This window comes from Lutjanus erythropterus, chromosome 4 (genome assembly GCF_056507025.1).
Source record: "Lutjanus erythropterus isolate fLutEry1 chromosome 4, fLutEry1.hap2, whole genome shotgun sequence".
In the NCBI taxonomy this organism is placed as follows: Eukaryota; Metazoa; Chordata; class Actinopteri; order Lutjaniformes; family Lutjanidae; genus Lutjanus; species Lutjanus erythropterus.
The window spans coordinates 17,664,688-17,687,195 of NC_139320.1; the positions used below are offsets into that span (position 1 = coordinate 17,664,688).

General features: G+C 38.8%; 1 protein-coding gene across 3 annotated transcripts; it reads left to right on the forward strand.

Moving 5' to 3' along the window:
* Positions 1-469: 469 nt before the first annotated feature.
* samsn1a (SAM domain, SH3 domain and nuclear localisation signals 1a) lies at positions 470-22,268 on the forward strand. Of its 3 annotated transcripts, none has more exons than XM_084717162.1 (15): positions 470-603; positions 3,112-3,294; positions 4,178-4,224; positions 5,573-5,613; positions 6,027-6,110; positions 7,178-7,272; positions 9,594-9,717; positions 10,413-10,843; positions 15,058-15,138; positions 15,814-15,942; positions 17,125-17,248; positions 17,393-17,550; positions 18,347-18,559; positions 18,989-19,136; positions 21,494-22,268. In XM_084717162.1, the coding sequence occupies exons 1-15, from the start codon at positions 580-582 to the stop codon at positions 21,646-21,648; spliced, it is 2,037 nt and encodes a 678-aa protein (XP_084573288.1). In that variant the 5' UTR covers positions 470-579; the 3' UTR covers positions 21,649-22,268. The 3 variants fall into 3 exon arrangements, with proteins under 3 accessions (XP_084573288.1, XP_084573289.1, XP_084573290.1); XM_084717163.1 differs by having other exon boundaries at positions 17,399-17,550; positions 21,494-22,267; XM_084717164.1 differs by lacking the exons at positions 470-603; positions 3,112-3,294; positions 4,178-4,224; ... (3 more) ...; positions 9,594-9,717; positions 10,413-10,843 and adding an exon at positions 13,749-13,940 and having other exon boundaries at positions 17,399-17,550; positions 21,494-22,258.
* Positions 22,269-22,508: the final 240 nt, after the last annotated feature.

The window sequence follows — 22,508 nt, forward strand, 5'->3', positions numbered from 1 at the left end:
TTAAACTACCAGAATATAAAGGAGTAAAATAGAAAAGCAAATAATATATAAAGTAGTTAAAACTAGTTCCACCAGCTGCAACAGTATAATCCTGATACTATATACATAATGCATTAGTATTCATCATTCAATTGGAACATTTTGCTGCAGAATGAGTATATTTAATTTATATTTGAGAGAATAGTTCAGAAAGCAAGATTTTGCAAGCTTTCTGTTGTTCTGTTATCCTAACTTGAGTAAAGAATAAAATAAGCACCACTGTGCAAGTAAAAAAAATGGTTTCCTGACAAAATTATCTGGGAAAAAAAAAGATCACAATAAAGACTCATCCTGTTGCTCCACCAATGGTGGGCTTGTTGTCAAGAGTGAGTTGTGCTTCAGCTGGTAGAGTAATGGTGGTCCATCTATTGGATTAGTGGAGGGATTTCACTGTGGTATTAATCTGAGAAGACAGCAGGCGGCCTGGGCTCTGGGCTCACACTGAGCTGTTGTGTCTCTCAGTCTCTGGCTGTCACTCAGCTCGCTGTTTCACCTCCATCAGACGCATCAACAACACGAACAGAACATCTGTGAGTCGACATGAACCTCTTCTGCTTCTCACTGGTAAGAGACGCACTTTCTACATCTACTGACCGAGCTGTGTGTGAGTCGCTGAGGGAAAGAGAACTTAACACTGTGGTGCGGACGTGAGCTTTGTCAGCTGCAAGGCATCAAATATCTGTTGATCAGAGCATGCTGTGTCTGTAAGTGTAAGTGGGAGGGAGTGCATACAAAGTTATCACTGAGCGTCAGCCCCTAAGGAAGCTACACATGAACCAAAGACAGGCGACGCTCCCACTGTTAGATCTTGTTTGTAGTCAGATCATTAACTCACTGACTGTTTAAGCTGCCCCTGTTTTCACAATGCATATTTTAACTGTCTCAAAATGTAAAAATACTTCTCTAAACTCATCTGCTTTATTAGGTTTTCCTTGGATGTTTGCCTATCTTGTACTGCAAAGGCACACTGTACAGGATTTTTCTAAAAAAAAGTGATATATATATATATATATATATAGAGAGAGAGAGAGAGAGAGAGTAATATATAAATAATCCCTCTCAATCATCATTGTATGTCCTGATTTTCTCATTATTTTACTATGCTTGAGACACTTAACCAACCCAAAATGTCAGTATTCAGTGACCTGAGAATGAGACTCAACAATCATCTACCTTTCTGATGTGCTTGTTCTACCTTTCCAGTTATGGATTAGTAATTGTTAATGATGTATAGGACGAAGCAGAGGAGTATTGATGATAAAGTGAAGCGACAAGGGTAAAGGTAAAAGTGTGCGGCGGCAGGCGCACACATAAGCACATGCACCGCTCTCACATATGGTCCCTCAGATGCTGCTGCAGCTGTCACGCTGCACGTGGGAACAAGGGCATCTATACAGAAACTTTGTCTTTAGACAGATGTTGACGAATAATCAGGATTATTAACTAACATCTCGCTACAGTAAACAGAAGCTTGAACTGTGATTGCACTGATTGTCCTCTCTGTTGCTGTTATTCCACATCACGTGTAGATTGACTTCTTGGGCAAAGACAAACTCAGTCATGAGATATTTTAAAAAAACTTTAAACACATGCTGTTTGGTTCAGGTTATCATTTGGCCCCACTACGTTCACACCGCAGGCAACCGTGGACCAAATCTGTGGGGTTTTTTGTTTGTTTTCATTTGCTTTCATTTCATCTGAGATTTTTTTCATGCCAGTGTGAACAGCTTTAGGCAAATGGACTCTGATCTTATCAGTTTTGGTCTCAGTCACTTTCATATGGGCTGGTAGTAGTCGTGTTTGACACTGAGACAGCAGAGCAGACACACCCTCAGCATTTCAGAACAGAGAAATCTCCTTTTTTCATGTATTTCCGAACTAATTTTAGCATTTTTTTGATCATTCAGAATGATCTGGGTGGTAAATAACATGTTTCTGTGGTGTCACAAACTCAGGACACACATTTATTATTGCTTTACACAATCTTTAAGAATTTGGCTCTGTTTCTCCTTGCCCTTGTTATCATCTGCTCACAAATGTGATGGCTTCCACTACACATCAACTTATAAATTAAACTGTAAATGCTGACTTCAGTGGCCTCCATATTTACCACTGTACAACAGCATGCTGCATGTAAAGTCTTTGTTATTGTGCTTTTGTACATGCGGGCCTTTTTTTTAGGACTGTGACCAGTTCACACTTGAATCTGATATTGGCCACATTTAATAGATAATTTAAACAGCAAAAAAAAAAACATCAGATCTGAGCAATAAATCTGAAATGAACACTAAATCTTGCAGTGTGAATGTAGCAAGAAAAAAAAATGGGGTAAATGATATGGTACACTCAACTTTAGTGGGTGAAATAACACACATACACACATTACATGATTATATCACATGCATAATTTAATATATTACAGAAATTAAAAGAATGAATAAAGGGGAGGAGTTGAAATTCAGTAAAAGTCTGTCCAGTACAAGATGAGATGAATGAAGAGAGATATTGGCTGTCTGTTCTTCGAAGGAATCCAAATAAGCCAAATACATTTTAATCCACGCTGAAATCTGCTCTGAGGAATTCCAATCCTCGCCTACATCCATGATTGTCAAGCAAATATGAGGACCATTGGCGCAGCATTAGCAGCATATTCCAACAGCCATATCAAACCCTCATGACCCTAAATGTGATGCTCTGTGTCTGTTCATTGGTAAACATAGATTTATGTGGCATCCATGTGACATTTCTGCAGGTTTTCTCAGCTTCAGGCTTTTTGAAATAACTTTAAACTGATATGTGTGCTTTACCGTTGTGGAGAATTTATTTTCAATTCCTGAAAGGCAGGAGTGTGAGGATTGACTCAGCAGTCAATATGACATTTTCTTACCACTCATATAAAGTGTGTAACCTGTTAAACCTACTTGATATGTGCTCCTCATCACAAGTACTCATCAGACTTAATCCAACAGGATAAATGAAATCCATTCATAAATTGCACCTGCTCCCAAAGCTCAACTGTCTAGCAACTGTCTGTCTGTCTGTCTGTCTGTCTGTCTGCCCACACGGCATCAGGAGGGGTCTATGGACAGCCTGTATGAGGCAGTGCAGCAGAGCTCCAGCGATGGCCCACCACCGCCCATCCCCAGCCGCTCCTCCAGCCGCTCATGCAGCCGTTCCTGCAGCCGCTCTTGCAGCCCAGCGGTCCTGCTGGATGACAACACAAAGTGGCGAGGCTCCGGGAGATCCATCTCTATGGTGAGAATGATGCATACTGTTAAAGGCAGCGTATGTATGCAGCATCTGAGTCCAAGACAAATTTACCTACTGAGACAACGAAAGTTATCGTTTCTTATCATATCTTATTGCATTGTATTGTATCGTATTGCATCTATCATATCATATTGTATTTTACCTATTGTATATATATTATATCATATTGTAAGGTAATCATATTGCATTGCATTTATTGTATCATATTGCATTGCATTGTCTTGGTATCATTTGTATGAAAATGATGCCATTTCAAATTGCTGAGAGGTTTTCAGTATAAAAGTTGGTAAAAATGATTTCAGTGTGTGTCTCAGTACTTTCCAAACATTTCTAGCACATTAAAAAAAAAAACCACTATACTGATAACTGTGGTCATTTTGGTCACCATATTCATGACATGAAATTTTCGTACAGTTTCATCTCTGGTCCACACACATGCATGTTGTACAGATCGTGAATGGTGGAGCCATATGAGCAGTCATAACCAGATTGTATGAGGTCACTTCTCAGAGGAATTGGGACTTTTGGACTCCGCCAGATTGTACCTGTAAAACAAAGCTGATTATGAAATGATGAACAGAGCCGGTTGACAGCTGCTGCTGCTGCTGAAGCCAAACAATTAAGAAATTTTAATTTGAGCTTGTCATGTCTACTAAAAGTTACTGATGCCATTTTATATTTTATCCTATCTATTGTTCCTTTTCCTCTTTTATTTCTTATGCCTGGCTATTTTTTCATACATTACTGTGGATTTTACTGTTATGTTTTATGGATAAAGCATTTCGTAATTCCAGTTTTGATAAGTGCTATGCAAATAAACTCTTATCAGATTACTAAAATCTGCCTGAAAATGCTTTGTTTTTTTCAGGACATGCCTCAGATGCAGGGAACCAATTGTAATAAGAAAAAAAGAAGGTGAGTTCACTACAGAATTAGAAGCAAACATGTCAACATTGTTTTTTAGCTCACAGGTAAATACATTTTGTTCCTTCACTAATCATGTCATTCTGCCGTAAACAGACACTGAATAGTGAATCAAGAACATTGTAATCCTGCCAGGAATTCAGGGCTTTTGTGTGTCAATAACCTTCTTTCTGTTTCTTTTGTTGGATGTGCGTGCAAACTGCTGCGAAAATCTGACATGCAAGTGAAAGCGCTTTCCCCATAGAGTAATAATATGGCTTGAAAGGCTCCCTGTTTATTCTCACTGAGGGTTAATACTGTAAATCCTTCCTCCAGCAGAGCAGACAGGCCCTTCAACAGTGCTCCCCTCCTCATCCTCATCTTTAGCTCATTCAGTCTGGCCAATGCAATGCAGTACTTTAGGAAGAGGGATTGACAGCCCATTAGACACAATTGAAAAAGCTTTATATATATATTGTTTAGTTTGAATGGTAGTGAGTGTTTTTTGAGAAGCAGGGCCCTGTGGACTGTTGGTCCAGCAGAAGGCAGATTATGGCTTTAGGCTAGTTGGACTAAGCGGATTCAAGGCCCACCTACTTAGAGGCACCAGTCACCTCAACACCTTCACTCCCCCGGCTTTACTTTAAAAGAAACGCTACTTTGTGGTCACAACATGGTCTCTCAGCCCAGAGAAAATGTAGATCATGCATTCACACAGAGTAACTCTGCATGACACCAGCCACCTTTCTCACGCTTTTATCCTCAAGTGTCTGTCGCGTTTGGTTATTGTGTTAACCTGAGCTGCAGCAATTAATCAAGTCATTGTCAACTGTTAAACTAACCACCAACTAGCAGCTCAACTTTCTACTTTTTATTGTATTTATATTGTTCTTACTGTTTCAGTTCTTGCTGTTTTTAATTTCCATCTGTTTATATCTTGCTTTTTTTTTTAAAAAAGAAAACAACTTATTTTTTGCTTCTTTTTTTATTAATGCTTCTTTCTATCATACTATCTCCTAAGCCGATGTAATAATGCAGATTTCCCCACTGTGACTGACTTAACTGTCACAGAAGAACGTTAAGGATTATATAAAGAATTAATCTGAACTATTTTGGTAATCAATTAATCGCTTTCAGTAAATCTAAGTTATATAGGCCAAACAATTAATTAACTAATTAGTTGAGAAAATAAATCACAATGAAATCAATCATTAGTTGCAGTTCTATTTTTAACTGACTTACAAAACGATCCCATCAGTGGGGCTGTTATGGTTTGTTGTCAGACTAATGAGCTAGAAAATATCTGCTCAGACACTTATTAAACTGTGCAATTTATATTTCTTTATCATTTTAATTTCAGAACACATATATCCAAATCAGCATCAGATAATGAAGCACTTGGTGAGTACAAACAATTGCCTTTGTGTTTATCAGTGTTGGATTCGTCTAAAGACTTGCCTAAGTTTAAAGGGGTTTGATAGCAGCAGGAACGTCATTGGTGTTTGTAGTGTAGAGTAAATGAAGATAATGTTGACCAAGACACTGAAAACAGCGTCAGCTCCTGTGTTGTCCCATGCATTCACTTGCATCATACACTCTCAGGAAGACTGCAGTAGAATAATTGACTTTATCAAAGCTGCTATGAACATGCTGTTGTCTTTTATTCAGACTAAAACCTCCAGTAACCCACAGGACCGCCTATCTGTGACTCAGAAAACGATTTCATTCAGCCTGATGTGTCTCTGTGACCTCCGCTCACCCCGACTTTTGACTTAAAATCCTCAATGTCTGTGATTTGTGTCCCTTCACGGCAGATAACCCCAGCTGTAATACTGCTGTCTGGCAGTCCGCCAAGAGCCGAGAAGATTTAGTCCACATCACCAACAATCACAATGAAGGTAAATGGGAAAATAAATAGGTTAAGCTCATCTATATGCCAGCGTTCATTTGGACCCTCAGCATGACGTCTGAAGACGTGGGCTGGGTTTTCCAACTAATTCACCACCAAAATTTCATCTCAATCCATCGGGTATTTTATAATGTTGCACAGGTCTACTCCTTTTCTGATTCACTTTAAAGCATCATAAACGAATTTAGTGGAATCAACTTTTCCTGTTAACTTAAACATAATATACCATAAATATATGTTTTAATTTTTCAGACCACTTCAGAACTTATAAACATGAATTGTTTTGACTTAAAGCCTTTTGAGTCAAATCAGTGAACTGCAGTGAGTTAGCTCAACTCATTAAATCAAGTTTTGAAAGAAATATTGTCATTAGCAGACTTCCGAGTATGCAAGTGTTTGCATTTTGTTAAGACTCTTTTTTCTCTTCATTTTCTAGTTTGTTTCTTTTCATGCTAACGAAAACAATTCAACCAACCATGATTAAAGTTACATATTCATTCCTCCTCCCTGCAGACTTTAGCTTATTAAAACTGAATGTTTTCGCAAGCTCACATAACTCAAGTGCTTTTTCAATGTCAAAATTCATAAGACATCTTTGAACCACTTATTCAGCCCTTTAACTCACATTGTAAGGCAGCAGGATGCTTATGTTTTTAAGTTGAAACAGCTTAAAATGATATACAGTGTTGGGGACACTTTGGTATCACTTGATCTGATCAACTCAGAACCTCATATTTGCTTGAAATCAATGTTGGAAATATAATTATGCACAGAGAGATTACTTTGGATTTTGTTCCCCATCACTTATGAATGTATTAGGATGAGATCTCTTAATGTCCAGCGTAAAAAGAATGAATGATTTCAACATGCAAAACCTGATTCAGTGTTCATACCTAACTACTATTTTGAACCTGTCCATTAATCTTGAGGAATAGAGAAAAACATAAATAGATCAGCTTCATGAGTAACTTCTTCTTTCTTAGTTTTGGCGTTTCTTTCGTTTTTCCAGCTTTTCACTAACCTGATGATGTACTGTAATATCTTGTGTCCCTGTAGAGATGAGGAAGACCAAACACAGAACAGAAACCAAAGATGGGAAAGGAGGTCATCACTCTGGCACAAAGAAAAAGGAGAAACCGCACTCAAGCCAGGTTAGAATAAAAAAAAAACTTCCCTGCAGTCTCCTTAGCCAGCTTCACTTATTAAAGATCTCACTCAACAGATATTTTCATGTAAATGTGTTGCAAAGGGATTTTTGCGATGCATGGACCTGTTTTGAGATCCTTTTGTCCCTCTGTTAAAGCAAAAATATGCAGGATTATTTGTGAATGCACCATTTGAAGTTGGCCCCTCCTCCCCAGTTAAACAAATGAAAGGGGTAGAGAGTGAATGAAGGGGTGGAGTGACTGGCCTCAGTGAGATCAAAGTAGTAATCTGAGAAATGAAATGTTATTATCTGATTGGTTCATAATCCTTACATTCTAAAGCACAAATAAACCTGCCCACATTTACATACAACACCAGACTTTGCTTAAATACAGCAGAAGTGAACCTTCATCCTTTTTCTGTGTCCACTCAGTCTGCTCTGCCTGTGTGTGTGTCTGTGTGTATAGCTCTCTCTGCAGCTCTTACTGACAGAGAGCAGAGGAGAGAGACACAATGTGGTGTAACCACTGGTCACTATGTTTTTATTCCCAATCTCACACCATACACACTGTTATTGGCTGGAGGCTATGCATCACTGTCAAAGGTTAATGTCCAGAAAAGTCCTGAACATGGCGACATAAGAAAATACAAGCAGATACAACCACTTTTAAAGAAAATCCTGCATAAATTGCCTTCAAAGCACATAGTATGACCTGTCAAAAGACCTTCATTTATATCTCCGCACCACTGTCGATTGATACAGCGCTAAATAAAATTGTTGTCTATCACAGACTGGTGCATCTGTGCCCAACCTGGTGTTTGAGCAGCATTAAACTTGAGGAGTTTCAAGCTGCCACCTGCTTGTGACATCCACAGAGCCTCTGGTGGCCTAAATGGCACAATCATTTAACACAAATGCTGATTGGGTTTTAATACAGTGCAGATGGTCCAAAGAGGGTACTGCTCCCTGTGTAATCTCCTGGCCACATGGTGGAGAGAGATGTGAAAACAAGAGGAGGACTGTATCTCTGTGTGTTTGTATGTGGGCGTGTGTGTGTGTGTTTGGAGTTAGACGGGTTTAGAGGCCTCATGCCAGGTCACCCAGTGCCCCTTCGAACTAATGCCCATCATAGCGAGAAGCAAACAAAACAGAGCTTGCCAGTAGTGGATCAGCAGCAGCTTTCCGCACCTCACAATGTGGCTCTGCTTCTAAAGAGACCAGTGACCTAAATGGGATTTGGTAGAAGATATTATTGTGTCTATCCTTTTTATAAATAACCATAAAAATCCCAGCTAGAGGCTCTATGAGGCACTTCAGTGCTTTCAGTTAAATCAGCATGCTAACATGTTCAAATGACAATATTAAAATGCAGATGTTACGTAGGTATACTATTTACCATGTTCACCATCTTTGTTTAGCATGTTAACATTTAATTAGCTCTAAAGGCAAACCACAACTGATGCTGACCAGGGTTTTATTAGTTTAGCAGGTGTTTGGTCATAAACCAAAGTACTGGAGAAATAATAAGAAGTTTAAAACTGATGATAGCACAAGATAGAAAGTGGGGGAAAACCCCCAAACCAGGACACCAGCATTTTCATTGCTGGTTACTTTTGGAGGAAAGAGTAGGCCTCCCGGAGCTCTTTAGAGGAGACTCGTTTTACGTTCAGCTTATTAGCTAACTGTTGACATACTGAAAGGTTCTGTCAGAAAGAGTCAAGTGTCATAGCTTAGCAACAGCCTTGCTAACAAAAGCCTTGACAGCAACACCACTTTATTTGACACACACAGAGATAAATAAGTGAATTTAGGTGTGTGGCGCATTGTTTATGTTATTGGTAATAATGAGTCAGACAAAACATGATAAACGTATGTGTAAGCTCTGAAACAAGTATGAAATTATAATTTTTTAATTGTGGTGGAAAATGGGACAATTTTATTGTGAATGTTGGGACATTTTGTTGTTTGGCACATATTTGCTGGAATTTGGCACCCCCAGCTTAAAACTGGGACAATCCCAGAAAAAAACAGTGGGTTGGGTCACTGTATGAAGTGATCGCCAATGTTACAAAAACATCCTGAGGGAGATTTGAACGTTTGTACCAAATGTCATGGCAATCTAAACATCATGGTGGCAGTAAAACAAAAGTCAGAGTTTTGCCAAAGCCAGTAGAAATTGTCCTCTGGGTACCAGGAATGATGGCAACTGACCAAAGGACCAACATTGCAAGCTCTGCAGTTACGTTACTTGCATTACTAAAAACTGTGGGGAAATAAGACTCACAAAATGTGTTTTTATATGTGTGATGTGTTGCATCTTTCCAGAGCATCCATGCCAATGGCATGTCAACAGAATCCAAACCTGCTGTCAAAAGAAGCCAAAAGCCTGGAAAGAAACAAGGTGGAAAGAATGGGAAGGAGGGGTCAAAGAAAAGCCACAACGCCACAGGTGAGACCACTTTCCACAACAACGTTAAGATGAGGGGACTGTCCCCTTACTCTGTCAATTAAACTGTCCTTTCTGACCGATGTATGATTCAATGACCAAGCTATGACTAAACTAAACTCGTGCTTACAGTGGCAAAAGGACGCCCGTGCAACAAAATGTAGCAACTCTAGTTCATGACTTTTCTTCTTTGAATTCTGAGTTGTACTTCCGCTTTTAAGTGTTGCAACAACTCCAGTGTAGGTGTCACTGGTGGCTCTTCGGCATAGGTAGACAGAGGGGTGCTTTGTAGCGGACATACTTCCGCTCAAACTACCCACAGGGGCTACAAAGGCAAAGGTTAACACCACAAGAACTCTGGTGCTGCTGGTCTTGTTTCACAGATGTGCTTCTCAATCTAGAAAAGCCATTTCCAAAGCAAAATGTCCCTTCACTGTCTTTGTTCACTGTCTTTTCCGCTGTAAAGTAAATCTTTAAAGAGACTAAAGGGAAGTTTTGTGGTGGTGTGTGCCGTTACAACACTTAAGAGCAGAACTATGAATCACTCTCTGCTCTGATGAATTTTTGCTGCAGTAACACTTCAACATGACGCATATGTCTGATTGCAGTTTAAATGAGGTTAAATATGACTTCCCCAGTCTCAGAACGATGTCAAATGTCAGTTTTTCATTCATATTTTCTTCTGTCTTCTCTCTCAGTGCACTGCCCACCCTCTGCTATGAGCCCACCCATGGGACCCCACTATCTGGACGTGCCATACAGGTCAGACAGGAGACCCTACCTTGGCAAGTCCTCTACCCTCCCAGCTCAGGAGAACACAACCCCGGGCCGATGCTCAGAGATGGCCATCCTCCCTGGTGGAGCGACACCCACCCACACCTACCACCAGCGCTGGAGCAACCCTGGTGATGGCAGTCCTGCCTGGGGGGGTGTCCAGCACACCTGCCGCAGGCCGCTCACAGAGTACCGCGTGTACTCCCATGACTTCGCCACGCCCAATGGGAAGGAGTGGGACGGAAAACAGCAGCAAGGGACGGCCCAGGATGACAGCTTGAAACGGGACTGTAAACCCCAGATTCCCCCCAAAGTGCCGCGATCGATCACAGACGTGGATCTAACAGAACCAAATGTGAGTTCCAAAACCAAATGTTTGTGTCTCTGAAGCCATCAGTTAGTCTTTGAAAGAGATCGGAGTATGCTCTGAGTCACTGCTGTAACAATTCTGATGATTAAATGACGCTTAAAGGATAATTTGGATTATTAAAATGAGACTGTATGAGGTATAATAGTCAGTGTATTACCTACAGTAGATGGTGGTCAACATGTCCCCACACAGAAAGGCAGAGGAGCACCAGCGCAGAACCTAAGCTACAGACTGCTGTGAACAGGGTCAGCAGCAAAATAAATTTTAGCCACTTAAAAAGGTACACCTAAAAAAATCAACATCAATTTAAGCGTATGCTACATGTAGAATATTTCCACCGCTTTACTTTGCAGTCAGTTGTTACATAAGCCAAATATCACTCTTTCCAAACCAATCAAATATAATGAACTCTAAAAATGGTCATTTTACCTCATAGAACATGGGAGTTAATGTTGTGTTGCTGCCTTGATCTGTTAGTTAGTTTGTTATTGTTTGACTTCGGTGAATCCGCACTAACCTTTTAAAACACCCAAGTCACAGAATAACACAAAAAACTAACAAATCAAGGGAGCGGTAGACCAGCAACTCCTGTAAACATCAAAGTAAAGCTGAGAAAATTTTCTAAATATGGTGCACACTTAAACTGATATTGATTTATTTAGGTGGACTTTTTTAAGTGGCCAAAATTCCTTCTGCATTTACACTTCAGAGCTGCTTAGCGCAACTGCAATTTTACAGTACTGGTCACTTTGCAGCTGTAATGACATATCTTGCTTAAAGCTGCGGTGGGCAATTTGAACATTCACGCAAAACCTTCTGCCTCTCTTATCTGCTTCCTCCTTTCACTTCAAGCAAATGATGCACCAAACATGAACACACCAAACACATTTTCCTGGATGCTTTTGTACAGAGTTGTTGTGTTTGCCCGGTTACCTGAGAGCCTGTTTGGTTGTTTGATTCAGACTATGGCTGTGCTTTTGTTTGTTTTTAACAACACAAAGGAGCGGGTGCTCACAGACACATATTTTTAAAGGAACCCTTCAATTAAATATTGTTAGTGACATGCAATGGAAAGTAGTTATTAATTCAATCAAAATTATAATATTTCCTACTGCAGCGTTAAAGTAATCTTAACTTTTCTTGCCATTGTCATGCATTTTTGATGCACTTGTGCCCCACATGCTGTGACACTATCCTTGAATGGGTCTTTTAAGGATACTGATAACCACCACAACATTACACAGTACTGGAGTCATAATTTAAAGCCCACAAACTCAGCGGCAGGTCCATGCCGTCTGGCATTTGAAGAAGAAATTTGTTGGATTCGCTTGGAAATTCATTTCTACATTAATCTCAGACTCTCCCATTGGGATTCTTTCAGTCAGTTGTTGTTCAATATGGCAAGTTCGTGGTCACTCAGTGCTAATACCACACAATAGTGCAGATTGACCTTAAGGTCAGTGCCTTTGCCTGCATCTCCTCTGCAGCTGATACCCAGTGAGCACGTGCAGCATGCACCCTGTGTGACACAAAGCAGTTGTGAAAGCTTAACATGACTTGGGAGAAAATTGTCTCAGATGAAAAGGATGATCCGGTGTCGGGATTACAAGATCCCTATGGATCTATAGTGTCATTGGTTCTTAGAGATAAAATGTAATTTCATTAGAAATGAAACCTCTTAAGAGTTTAGACAAGGGTTGTGCTCTGCTTACTATTAAATGTTAAACTGGGAACTACTATTTGCTACTTAATTCTCTGAGATTCTAAATATGCCAAACTTTTACAATTTCTAGTCAGTCTATAGTGCTGTTTTTCAGTAAATCTAAGTTATATTCTCTTGCTCAGTTTAAAACACCCTCACACTCCCTTCACAGCACTTATTTAAACAATGATCAGGTGACTTTTTCAAATGGTGGATATCTCATTTTGAACTCTTCAGATGAACAACTGCCTCTCCAGGGAGCTTCTGAAGTAATAGATTAGAAACCTTAATCTGGATTGACAGGAGTTTACAGTTGATTGCAAGCCGTGGGATTAAGCAATGGTTTTGTCTGTAGAATTCCCTTTTCTTCAAACCCCCTGCAATGTAAACACAGTGGCAAATCCCTGCATGGCAACATCAGAGCAATGACTAACAGCACTGTGGGATCCTGTGAGTCAAACAGTGGGGAGGCCATATTTATAAGAAGGTTACCAGGTGGTTATTTTGTGATTTTAACCCACAAATCTGCAGTAGAAGATTCTCATTTGACAATGAAGTGTTTCTAAGACAAAAAATGAAATGTATTCACTTCTAAAATGAGAGCAGAGACAGACCGGAAAGTGTTTCGACACAGCAAAGTTTCAGCTGTTCCTCTGTCACACATCAGCACTTCCTCAAACATATTCACCCCACATGAAGAAATGACCGCACAAGAATAATTACTCCAGCATCATTTACCATAACCAAGTTCCCCTTTGCCAATAAGGGACATTTTGAGGAATATTGATATGAATGAAAGATTTTGATCTTGTCCATGAAATTAAGAAGGAACTGATTTTGCGTTAAAGTTTATGGGCACACAGAATAATTGTTAGTTATTTCATGTGAATGTCCGTTTCACGCATGATGATACACTCCAGTGGTTAGTTTAAGTTAAACTCTGAGTAGATCAACCACAATTATGAACAGTAGCAGGTATGAGACAAGCTCATCCTCACCACGATATCTAAAAAAAACAGATACCACAATTATAAAGCCTAAATACAGACGTTCCTGGAAGTGGTTCTTGATGTTTTTGTTGAGCGGGCCACAAAATGCACACTCAAGCACTTGTATTTTTCCCCTTTCAAAGCGATACTGCTTCTAGAGACACACAGTGCCAATTGCCTCACATCCTGTGTTGTAAGGAAGTGGGCCAGCCAGTCCATCAGACAGGCCGCCTGAGCGCTAGTTAGCACTTAACACTTAACTGTCAGGAGAGTGGGGTAAAGACAAGAGAGAAGCAAAGACCAAGATTTGAGATTAACCTCAAAACAGGAGAAAATGTTGCAGAGGACGGCTTCCAGTGTGTCAGACAGAACAAAGAGCAACAAGCCAAAGGTAGGTGAAACTCTAAAGGAAATATAAGTATACTGTAGGAGCCATTGAGATACGATATGACATTTTGTTGAAAACTAAGATGTTCAAATGTGACTTCTAACATAGTCACTTTAAAAATGACAGAAAAGAGAGAGAGAGCTAAAAAAAAAAAAAAAAATCATAAAAGTTGGAAGTTGCTGAAGTTAATGTTTACTTCAGAAATTTTATTTTGAAAGGATGAACAGTAAAAAAAGACTATAAGACTAGTTGATGTAAGGTGAAGTTTCTGCCCACTTTTATACAGTAAACTGTATTTTCCAAGTGAATTTTCAGAAGGTAAAACCAACAAGCAACGATGACAATAAAATACAAACCATGCAATAACACAAAAATGAAAATTAGGCTTTAAAATGAAAACCCTTCAATTCTGCTGCTGCATTTATAGACAATGGAGTAAAATGTGGGCCTGGCAGACGCCACTGCATTAAATCAATCCAAAGAGGGCCGTCTAGGAGTATGGAGCTCATATTTAACCAGGATTTCCAGGGATTATTCATTTATATAATTATTTTGGTGCTCTGCTGTGGACATGATGGGGAGTTGGGGGGGATTATAATGACTTTTAGTTTTATGAAAAATTGGAAAAAAGGGACAGAATTAAAACAGAGCCAGAGTAAAGCCACTATGAGTGCACATCACCAGTGATCTGGGGACACAGTGTATTCATCTGCTCATTTTGAAGACTGACAGGTTTGTCACTGCATCGGTATAGAGACCAGTGGTCTCTCTGCTACCACTGAACTGCTACATGATTTAAGACATGACCACAAATGTACCACATATTTTCCAAGCTCTCATTTTGAAACTCTGTAGGGTACTGCAGGGTGTCCTTAATAGACAATAAAGTAAAAATAGACAGCTGAATCCACTGTAAAGCTTCAATGGTATTTCATCAGTGAGGTCCACTCAGGTTAGGTCATAGAGTGAAGACGCAGCAGGTTTTTAAGGATTTTTGAGCCTTGAGACAGCTGGCACAAGGATTCGCAAGTGCAATGGCTTGATGTTATGCAATGCTGTTAAAGCTTGCTGCAAGTTGTCTCTATAATTCTTTGTCTTTGTCTTTCAATCCTACCCACAGCGCTCCACAAGCTTCGGCAGGTTTGAGGGTCTCAGACATCATTCATCTCAAGCCAAACCAGAGGAAAATGGAACAACTGTGGTGTGTAGATTTGTTTATTTTCATTTCATCCCCATATACATAATAGCAAAAATTATGAATAAATAAAGATGAATGACTCAGTGAATAAATTAAATGCACTTAAATGCTCCAAAATATTTTTTTTAAATAAATGTAATTAATTTATAAAATGTGACATAAATTAATAGTAATTGTAATTATTATTAATTCCCCTTTTAATCTACTTTCTCATTTAACCACCATTTCATTTATTTATTAAAAAATTGAGTTATTTTTTCTTTATTATTTCCCTTGGTATTTTTGCCCTATCTATTCCCCCAAAGTTACTTATTTCTGTATTTTCTTTATACATTTCTGCTTCATTATGCAAAAGAGGGCTGTCATTTGAAGTGTGACATGGTGTCAACTTGTCACCTATAGGTTGGCTATAATGATTATATGCACATATACAAATATTTGCAGCCATGGCGCTGCAAGGTGTTTCGTATTTTTAAAAAAATGACATCGGAAAATAAGTCTCATGCTGGGAAAAAAAACCCTTTGCTGCACAGGAAGTAATATTTTTTTTTGTTTTTGGAGCGAAAAGACAACTTGTTTGAACAAAAAGTGATGAGATTTGAGAAACGTGAGTAATTCTGAATACACTGTCTTTAGTATGACATTACTATATATCCTAAACCAACTGTCTTTACACAGCTCGCAGAAGAATGTGAGAGCCTGGACCCAAACAAATCAGCTGGACTTGGGAAGAAAATGAAGGCAATTTCACTGACCATGCGAAGAAAAATGGGCAAAAAACACGCCAAGTCTTTCTGTGAGGAGACAGTGAGTAACTGAAAAATACACTCAAACACATTTTCATTAAATCATCTTATGATTCATTCATATAAATTCATAATTCAAAGGTACAGATAAAGCAAAATTCCAGACTTAGCAGCAAATCGTAGCTGTATTTCTAAAGAGTTTTATCACGCTCATCTGTCTTAAACCCACATCCTCACAGTTACGCTGCTGCTGGTAACATTTCAATGACGCACTTCATTCTGACCTACATCAAAAAGTGTTTGTGTTGTGTTTTACTGTAACACAGATGGAGAGATGAGATGAAACTTTTGCCAAGCTGTGAAACTTTCACTACCTACATCCCTACCCAAAGCTCTCTGTTTTAGTGTCCTTGTTTTCTTTTACTTTCACATGGACTGTTGTTTGCACGTTTTGGCAGCCCGGACACCAGACGGATTTGTCAAGCTCATGTTTGCATTTGCTCTAATTCACATTTTGGCACATTTGGCAGATCTGGTCAATTCACATTTCAGAACTGACCCTTCCTAAGTCCCACCCCTTTTAGAACCTTGATCAGCTTCCCCTTTCCTGTTTTCTGTACTCATCTAACATTCATCTATGTTTAAAAGACAAATAAAATTTGAAAATGGTCAAAAGATGCGACATGTAGCCTATTGTCAGATTTTAAGTTAGCCAATGTTACCAAAAGCTAGCTACTTACGCTACATGAATCGTCAGTTAGCTAATTAGCTAGCATTTTGCTAACATTATCTAATTTAAGATGTGTATGTATATATCGCTTTTACGTCCACCTTTTAACCATCTTCAAAATATGGTCTGCTTTTTGACATAGACAAGTTTAGCACATAAAACAAACCCAAGTGAAGGAAGTTCTACTTTTTCCCCAATATGGTGATGATATGACCTGCCCTACTCTGACAGTGATTGGTTTATTCTTACCCTAACTTTACACAGTCTCACCCCTCATGCCTAAACCTGCCTAATCCAAACAACCTAAGTCAACAAAACAGGAGAGTAGAAATTTGACCGAGGTTCTGTTGGGTACTTGGCTTGTTCAACTGTTCATGGAGCACAGAGCAAAAGGGGCGGGACTGAGGAATGTTCAATTAGTCTAGCGATGCCAGGTCAGCACTTTGGTACAGTTCATCCACGATTGCTTGATCTATGAATTGACTGTATATATTTTCACTTTTTTCCTCCCAGGGTGATGACACAGACAAAGACCCAGAGGCAGAGGCAGAGGCAGAGAGTGGTGTTCCCGCTGAGAAAAATTCTGCAAAGACAAGCAACTCCTTAGAGAGTCTTTACAGCGGACAGAGCTCCTCTAGTAAGTCTCTGCACATACTGCAAGCCTGGACCAAAGAGTGCTGGGTTGTTCCACAAAAAAAAAAAAAACAGTGTAGAATTGGCTTGGTCTGCATGTGAATTAACCATATCTGTGTAATAACACTGTGTTGTGTGGTGTTTGTGGGTTCAGGTGGTGTGACCAGTGAGTCCAATGGTTCCGGTCAGAGAGACAGTCTGAGGCTGGAGGAAGACGGCTCTTACCAGGGACAGTTCTGTGGCAGAGCTCGCGTTCACACAGACTTCGTTCCCAGCCCGTATGACACAGATTCCCTCAAACTCAAGGTAAGATATCGCTGTGTTTGTGTGCAGCGCTGCTGTATGCTGTGCACTAACAACAAGACCATCTCAACTAAGTTAAGTTTTCCCCATCGAGGGCCCGTCCCCCAAAAAAATCAGTTTCACAAAACACCCTTAAGTCTTCTCCCTAAGACTCCCTTAAAATGCTCACTTATGTATTTAAGGTTTTCTCTTATGTTGATCTTATATTTAAGTAGTCCCTTAAAGATAATTAAACCATTCAGTAAGCTTTAGATATTAAGTTGAACCAAAAACCCCTCAGTCACACTGACAAACATTACAAACAAATTTGATTTCCTTTTACATTTACTCCATTTGAAAAGTCAGTTCTTCATCTTTCCACAACGTTTTCTTCAATCTATAAAAAGAAGGGCCTCAGCAGAGTTTGAACTTTCAAAAGATGCATGCTGGGAAGTCTGATAATATGCTAATCATAATTCTTTAGAAACTTAATTTAATGAGTTGTTTGCACTCTGAACATTACATTCATTAAACTAATCATTTCAAGTCAAAAGACTTCAAGTTAAAAGAACTCATGGTTATTAGTTCTGAAGTGCTCTGGAAATAAATACTCAAAGTTTTATGTTTAATTAATGTGAATACATAAAATATGTATATTTAAGTTAATGAGAAAAGATTAGTTGACACCACTGAGATCCTGTGTGATTTTTTACACAGTGAGGTGCTTTGTGCAACAGGCTGCTGATGTAAGTGATACTTTTAAGAGATAAAGATAAGCATCATCTTCATGATTTTAAACTTTTGCTATAATTTTTTCCAGGTTGGTGACATAATTAACATCATCAGTAAGCCTCCCATGGGCATCTGGACAGGCATGCTAAACAACAAAGTGGGCAACTTTAAGTTCATCTATGTCGACGTAATAGTGGAGAAGGAGGATGAAGAGGAAGCTCCCAAGATCAGACCACAGAAGCTGTGCAAAAGGCCTCGGCCTAAAACACTGCTGGAGTTACTGGAGCGACTAAATCTGGAGGTGAGATTGACGTTGTTTTAGTCAACGGGTTTTCAGAGAGTTAGGATCATAACAGGAAATCAGTTAAATGAGTAATGACTGTGAGTCTGAGAGTATGAGTAACCTCATCTAATAATTGAAAACAAGCATAATGTGCAAGTGTTGTTGTCAGAGGACATTAAAATGCCAGATTTAAAAGAAAAAAGCTGTGCAAATTCAAAGAAATCCTTCTAAAATTCAACTTATTTACCAAGAAATGTCACCATACTTTCATAACTAAACCTCACAGATCTGATATTATAAAGTCTTTGTTGTCTCAGATTTGAAAGCCCCATTCATGTGTAAACACGTCTACCACAAATGATCTGAAACTCGCACATCACTGGGGTTTTTACCCAAGTATGCTGTATGTGTTGATGCTAACAAAGATAACCATTGTTGCTGCCGCAGGAGTACGCCTCTGCCTTGCTGCTAAATGGCTACCAGACAGTGGAGGACCTGTTGCACCTGCAGGAGAAACACTTGATAGAGCTGAACGTCAAAGACCCTGAGCACAGACGCCGCCTTCTCGCCGCTGCTGAGTACCGCTACACAGAAGGTTAGCAACAGACCAAGTAACAACTATATTATTAACAATTAATAACACTTCATTTTACAGATCACTAACTAAATACTGACATGTCTGTAGAGTTAGACTGTCTCACTGTACACGTTCCTTTTTTCACAGCCGACATTTTGTCATTGTGGGAAAGCACAGCAGGTCTAACTAATACTGTAACATTAAGGATGACTCTAATCTATTTGAGTGTGCCAGTAAATTATGACAATAAATGAAAACTGAAACTAAAGCAGCAGTTATATTTGTGATTTTCCGACTGTGACATGTCCAAAGTTGAAAAAGACCGGTTTCGTCATTACTTACAACCTTCGCTTGACAGTACCTATAATTTCACACAAAATATTGCTGATAAATTATTTTTGATTATTAGTTTCCTGTGACCTACTGTCATCTGCACATGGAACTTTTTCACAGCAGCCATTTTGATATGAACTCATAGAGCAAATGCAGGTGTTACCGATGATACTAATTAAGGTTTGGTTCTATTCAGGTCAAACAGAGTCGGGGTGCTGCTATTGTGCATGTTGACTCACTTAAAAGACTCTGCTGCATTAAATGGAACAGGATGTCCATTAGTATCATTGATAACACCTGTGTTTACCTCACTATTTCATTTCAATATGTCTGCAGAGAAAAAGGTCTGTAAAACAAGTTTAATTGTGACACGGTGACCTAGTGGTCCGGACACATACTAACATACTAAGAATCAGGAAAATCTCTTTGCATCTATCTGTAAAGATGGTGAAGTGTATTTTTCTGCAGTAATCAAATAATAATGGTAGTACTTATGCAGTAGTGAAAAGTAACATTTAACACTAAGTACATTTATCCAATTACTGTACTTCAGTACTTGAGTATTTCCATTTTATGCTATTTTATACTTATGCCCCACTATATTAGAGATTAATATTGCACTTTTACCCCACTGCAGTTCACTTTTTATATGATATGATATAATCCAGTACTATAATACTCATCTACCCAGTATTACTAATACAAAGCACATATGATTGGCTCCATACCGACAAACTACAACATTAAAATGCTCTTACATGTATTCGTTAGTAATAAAAAACAATAGTATGATAGTTTTTTTTTTTTTTAACTTTTGATACTTAAAGGACATTTTTAGGATTATGCTTCTCTACTGTAACATTCTGAATTCAGAAGTTTTACATGAATTCAGGACAGTATTTTTTACACTTTTTCTCAAATAAAAGCTTTTTGTTCTTCTTCCACCTCTGAAATTATGATTAAATGCAACACACCTGTGTGAGATGAGATTTTTCAATAGCCAATTAGAAATGAGAGCAGAGCCCTGCGCAAGAGTAGTTTTATACCGCTAAGACTAACCAAGTCTACTCCTTTAGGTTTAAAAATACAGAACAATGTACGTGTATTTTTGTCACTCATTGTTGCTTATCACTGATTTGGTTGGAAATTATTTAATTTTTTTAATCTATGGTTCATTTCTGATAGCTGAATGAACATTTTTTAAAATGTAAAACAGCAGGAGAAAGCTAAGACATTTGTGCTGCACAGAATAGAAATACATCCTGCGCACTGTGAGAGGCTTATCAGTGATTTCCTGTTACTCAGATAGAAAGTGCTTAATGGGGCAGAAGGTGTTCCTGTAATCTGATGTCTTGAAGCAGAAGGCTGATTATCGCAGATCCCATGTGAATGAAAACAAAACTGCTTTCCTGTATGCAGAGGAAGCGACATTCTAGTTTTGTTCAGTTGTTTCATGTTTTACTGCAGTTGTGTACAAGGCAAAGGAAAGTTAATAATGTTTCTGTTTGGGTGACACTTTGACACAAACAGATGGCAGTGGCTGCAGCGTGACCCTGCCAAGCCGGTTGACTCACATGAGATGCCAGTAATTTAATCAAGCCGAATTCCATTAGGTTAGTGGTTTGGCAACCTCGACGTGAGGATTAGCAGCCTCAGTCAGTGAAGTAGAAATATTAAAGAATTGAGAAATATTTTTTACTTTGTGAGAGTGGAAATTAAAAGTCAAAGAGGACATTTTGTATTGTATCTAAAAAGAAAAAAAAAAAAGATTTTTGCTGGGTCACACCTGCAGAAGTTATTTCAGTATTTGTGTTATTTGGCCACTCACAGTCAGCCAACAACCCGTTGTTCTATTTTCTCAGTAATCTTAGCAAAAACAGCTTTTAATCTTGGAAATCTACAGTGCTATTACTATCACAGCAATATGGGTTAATTTCCAGTGACTGAAGCATTAGGCTCAGACTTCAATCCATCTGTGGTTGGAAACAGAAACTTGCCATATTATGACATTTGATTAATTTCCGTCCGCTTTGTTGCCACAGGTGATGACATCAGGGAGGCAGAGGAGCATAAATCCTCTCACAGTCTACAGGAAGAAGACAGTGACTGTCCCAGAGACTCGGGCTGCTTCATCCCATCTGAATGTTCAGACAGCAAGGAGGATACAGAGCAGCTCACAGGCACTGTGGAGTCTTAGTGTGATTACTTGTCACATGGATTGTTTGACATTTGGAATTCAGAGTTCTTATAGAAATTATCCCTTAATTTTGTTTTTCAAAACGTTATGTTAATAACCCTCATTCCAACAGGCTAGCCACTAGCTTGCCTAATGTAGAAGCTTTTTAAAATTATGATATGTATAGGAAGAACAACCAATATTCTAAATGTCATCCTATCCATTTATTAATTCATCAAGACAATAATTGAGTTGTAAAAGTTCTTGGGTTTTTTATGTTGTTGAAAAGGTGACATTTCAGTGATTAAATGTCACTTGTATTTATTGCATTTTAAATCTTTCAGTGTTTTTCCATATAAAGCCTTTATTTATCACACCTGCATCATTTTGACCTTTCTATCAAATCCAACCTCAGTTCAACATCCAGTGTAATCTTTCTTTCCTATGAACTATGGCTGATGGCTGATATTGGTGAAGAGCTTTTTGCAGTGGGTTTGAACAATGCATATTCAAATTTTGCCTATAATGTATACTGTACAGGAAAACATGTATGTTATTTTCTGAATGTGTGTGTGGAAATGTGTGTGTGTGTGTGAGAGAGAGAGAGAGAGAGCCTGTGTGTGTACTCATGTGAAAGCCAGCATTTCTGCTGTTTTCACAACTTTTTGTAAATAAAATAAAATAAAACAAACAAATATGTTTTTTGTCAGTCAGAATAATTTATCTCACCCATTGATGCCTAATATACAGTTAGTGCCTTAAAGGAGCAGTATAGAAGCTTTAGTGGCATCTAGTGCTGAGGTTGTAGATTGCAACCAGCTGCCTCCTCCTTCCAAGCATGTAGGAGAAACTACATTGGCCACAAAACTTGTGAGAAACAA